This window comes from Hordeum vulgare, chromosome 5H (genome assembly GCF_904849725.1).
Source record: "Hordeum vulgare subsp. vulgare chromosome 5H, MorexV3_pseudomolecules_assembly, whole genome shotgun sequence".
In the NCBI taxonomy this organism is placed as follows: domain Eukaryota; kingdom Viridiplantae; phylum Streptophyta; class Magnoliopsida; order Poales; family Poaceae; genus Hordeum; species Hordeum vulgare.
Window position 1 is genome coordinate 506,588,193 of NC_058522.1, and position 3,237 is coordinate 506,591,429.

General features: G+C 51.2%; 1 protein-coding gene across 1 annotated transcript; it reads right to left on the bottom strand.

Moving 5' to 3' along the window:
* Positions 1 to 859: 859 nt before the first annotated feature.
* Positions 860 to 2,995, bottom strand: LOC123397684 (pentatricopeptide repeat-containing protein At1g20300, mitochondrial). The gene has a single exon (XM_045092220.1). The coding sequence runs from the start codon at positions 2,907 to 2,909 to the stop codon at positions 1,290 to 1,292; it is 1,620 nt and encodes a 539-aa protein (XP_044948155.1). The 5' UTR covers positions 2,910 to 2,995; the 3' UTR covers positions 860 to 1,289.
* Between the last annotated feature and the right edge of the window lie 242 nt (positions 2,996 to 3,237).

Consider the following 3,237-nt stretch of genomic DNA (forward strand, 5'->3'; position numbering starts at 1 on the left):
GTATATATATTCATATGTCATTATTGTACATACCCTAGCAACCCCAGAGACTGATGCATCCTAACAGCAAATGTCAAGCAGATTGCATCGTACAGGTTTAAAGCGCACTGATTTGCTTCACCGGATTAGTCCAGTACAGCCTTCCCAGACATAACCGAAGAAATGAGAGTCAGATCAGGTAGGGTGGGTGGATGATTTGCTTCGCCGAATCAGTGTTCGTACAGCTTTCCAAAACATACCAGAATAAGAAGGACGAACCGGTTGATTAATCAGGTACGATTGGTGGGTGATTGTCACCAAGAGTTTTATACAACATTTGTGCCTAGTGTTATTGACAACTCAGACATGCAGACCTCTCTCTTACTCCCTCCGTTTCTAAATGTAAGACCTTTTAGAGAATTCACTAAAAGACTACATACGGAGCAAAATGAGTGAATATACACTCTAAAATATGTCTATGTACATCCGTATGTAATTCATAGTGCAATCTCTAAAAAGTCTTATATTTAGGAACGGAGGGAGTATATGTCATGCATTATTTCTCGAGGAGACAACACAACAGATAAGAAATAATAATCTTATCAGATTGCACTCCAGTAACACAATCTAGTATTACATCCGTTCACAAGTATAAGTTGCTTTTGTTATTTCAATATGAACTACGAAGAGACTGAATGGTTGAACAAACACACTACAACGCGTCTAATACATCCCATTCACACAAAAGCTAGAACATCTTATATTTGTGAACGGAGGGAGTGGCACATAAGGATCAGGAAGCAGATAAGGCCTTCCACGAGGAAACGGCATCTTTTGATTGAAGACGAGAAAAAAAGAAGCAAAAATTGCTGTGTAGGAATTCAAACCACGAATCTCTATCAATATTATCAAGGAAGCATTATTACTCTATGTGATACTAGGATACAACATAACAGATAACAAAATACCACTCATATAAGATTGCACGCCAATAACATCGAACAAATAAAGTTCAGGAAGCAAGCAGAAAACATGGGTGTCTGAAGCTGCTGGTGAAGTTTCTGTGCCTCATCTTGTTGTTTGCCTGATGTGCCTGGCCCTCTATTCGCAACACTGAGTGATGTTCTAGAAATTTATGCTGTCATTTATGTTTACTCAAATCTTCTAGTTCCTTAGCTGCTGCTAGCATTAGGCGGCAGAAGAACCTCATTTTCTCTTTGTTTCTGCACTGGATGCTTGTACTATGGCATCCACTATCATGCTGATAGTGGAACCCCACGGTCCTTTTGGATCCTATGGGAAAAAATGGTTTAGGAAGCAGCTACTGCCTTCCACAAGGCATCCTCTGATGGGCGCTTAATGAAGCCCCGGTCAGCCATCAATTCCACAAGCTCTTCATGCTTCCTGAGCTGACCGGCTTTCCTCAACAGCATCAGCACCATATCATACACCGGTTTTGTGGGTTTCAGGGATTTCTCCTCAACCATTTCCCTCAGCGTTGCATGAGCGCGCCTCCAGTTTCCCCTCCCACAGAATGACTCGATTAGAGCTCCGTAGGTGTTCACATTTGGTTCCACACCTTGTGCATCCATGTCCTTCTTTATCCTCAGCACCATGTCCATCGACTTCTCCTTATTGAACAACTTCATAAGCAAATTATAAGTCACCACATTGGGCTTGCACTGCAGCTCTTGCATCCGTTCGTACAGCCTCCGTGCAGCTTCTACATTGCCCGTCCCAAGGACCAGCTTCAGCATGGGATTGAACGTGTGGCAGTCAGGAATACACCCCTTGGCAATCATCTTGGCGAGCACTTTCATCGCAGCGTCAAGGTTGCTCTGCCCCTTCCCACAATGTGTCTCCATCAAGAAATTGTATGTGATAATGTCTGGATCACAACCAAGCTGCCGCATCTGGTTGTGCACCTGCAGCACCTGCTCAGAACGCCCGGCCTTGACATGAGCCCGCATGATGGCATTGAAGGTCGCCGTGTTTGGAGGACACCCAGTCTCCATCATTTGGCAGAGGAGCTCCTGGGCACGGGGCACCTGCCCAGCGCGGTACATGGCATCAATCACAGAAGTGTAGGTGTAAACATTCGGCATGATCCCGGCCTGCTGCATCTCAGCAAACACTTGCTCTGCCTTGTCGAGACACCCGGCACGACACCAGGCATGCACCAGGGTCGTGTAGAGCACGACATCCGGTGGAAATACCGACTTGTAGCTGTCGAACAGCGCCTGTGCCTCACCGGCGAGGCGCTTCTTGGACAGCGCACCAAGGAGAGAGGCGAGCACCGCAGGGTCTGGGACCCCGGCGCCATACTCCTCCATCCGACGGAACAGCTCGGAGGCCTCAGGAGACATCCCCGCCCGGACGTACCGGCGGATTATGGCGAGGATGACCTGCGACGAGACAGGGATGGAGCGCTCGCGCATTTCGTCGAGCAGGTGTCGGGCGAGCGGGAAGTGGTGGTGCTTCGCGAGCAGGTCGATCATAGCGGCGTAGAGCGCGGGGAGCGAGTCTGCGGGGAGCGACGGGACGACGTGGTGGAAGAACGTGAGGGCCTCCGGGAACGGGACGCCGCGGCGGAGCGCGAGGAGGCGGCCGAGGAGCTGGAGCGCGAGGTGCGGTGCGGGCGGGGAAGGGAGGAGGCCGGCGAGGGTGGAGGAGAACGCGGGAAGGGGCTCGAATGGCGGCGAGGAGGGGAGCGCAGTCGACGGGTGGGCGCGGCTGTGGTCGAGGATCGCCGCGTGGAGCGAGTCCAGGAGCTTGGCTTCCGCGGGCGTCAGGGGCGGAGGCGAGTTGGGAGCCGGTGGGATGGGCGAGGCGGGAGCCGGTTCTGTGGTGGCCTCGGTGGCGCATAGGCGGCGGAGGAGGAGGCGGGAAGTGGTGGAGAGGTGGTGGTTGCGCTTCAGGAGGAGAGCCATGGCGGCGGCGGCGGCGGCGGCGGCGGTTGCTCGGTCGCGGTTGCCGGCGACGTGGGGGCGGTAGGGTTCAGGGTGTCGGTCTGGACTACGCCATTTCGATGGGTTCAGGCTGTAGTTTTACCTGAAGTATTCCTGGGCCATATAGCCCATGAAGTGAGCTGTTGGGCCGGGTTGCATCACGAGCGACTAATTAATTTGTTTGGTAGTAGTTGCAGTCGCTCAAGAAAAAAAAGTGTTTGGTAGCATAACATTGTTGTTTTCTTTTCAAACATGCTAAAAGCACCTCCAATTGACGTTTAAAAACTGCTCCGTACGTTAAAAGATTCAT

Excerpts from the sequence above, each read along its gene's own strand:
- LOC123397684 (XM_045092220.1), bottom strand. The coding sequence starts at position 2,909 with ATGGCTCTCCTCCTGAAGCGCAACCACCACCTCTCCACCACTTCCCGC.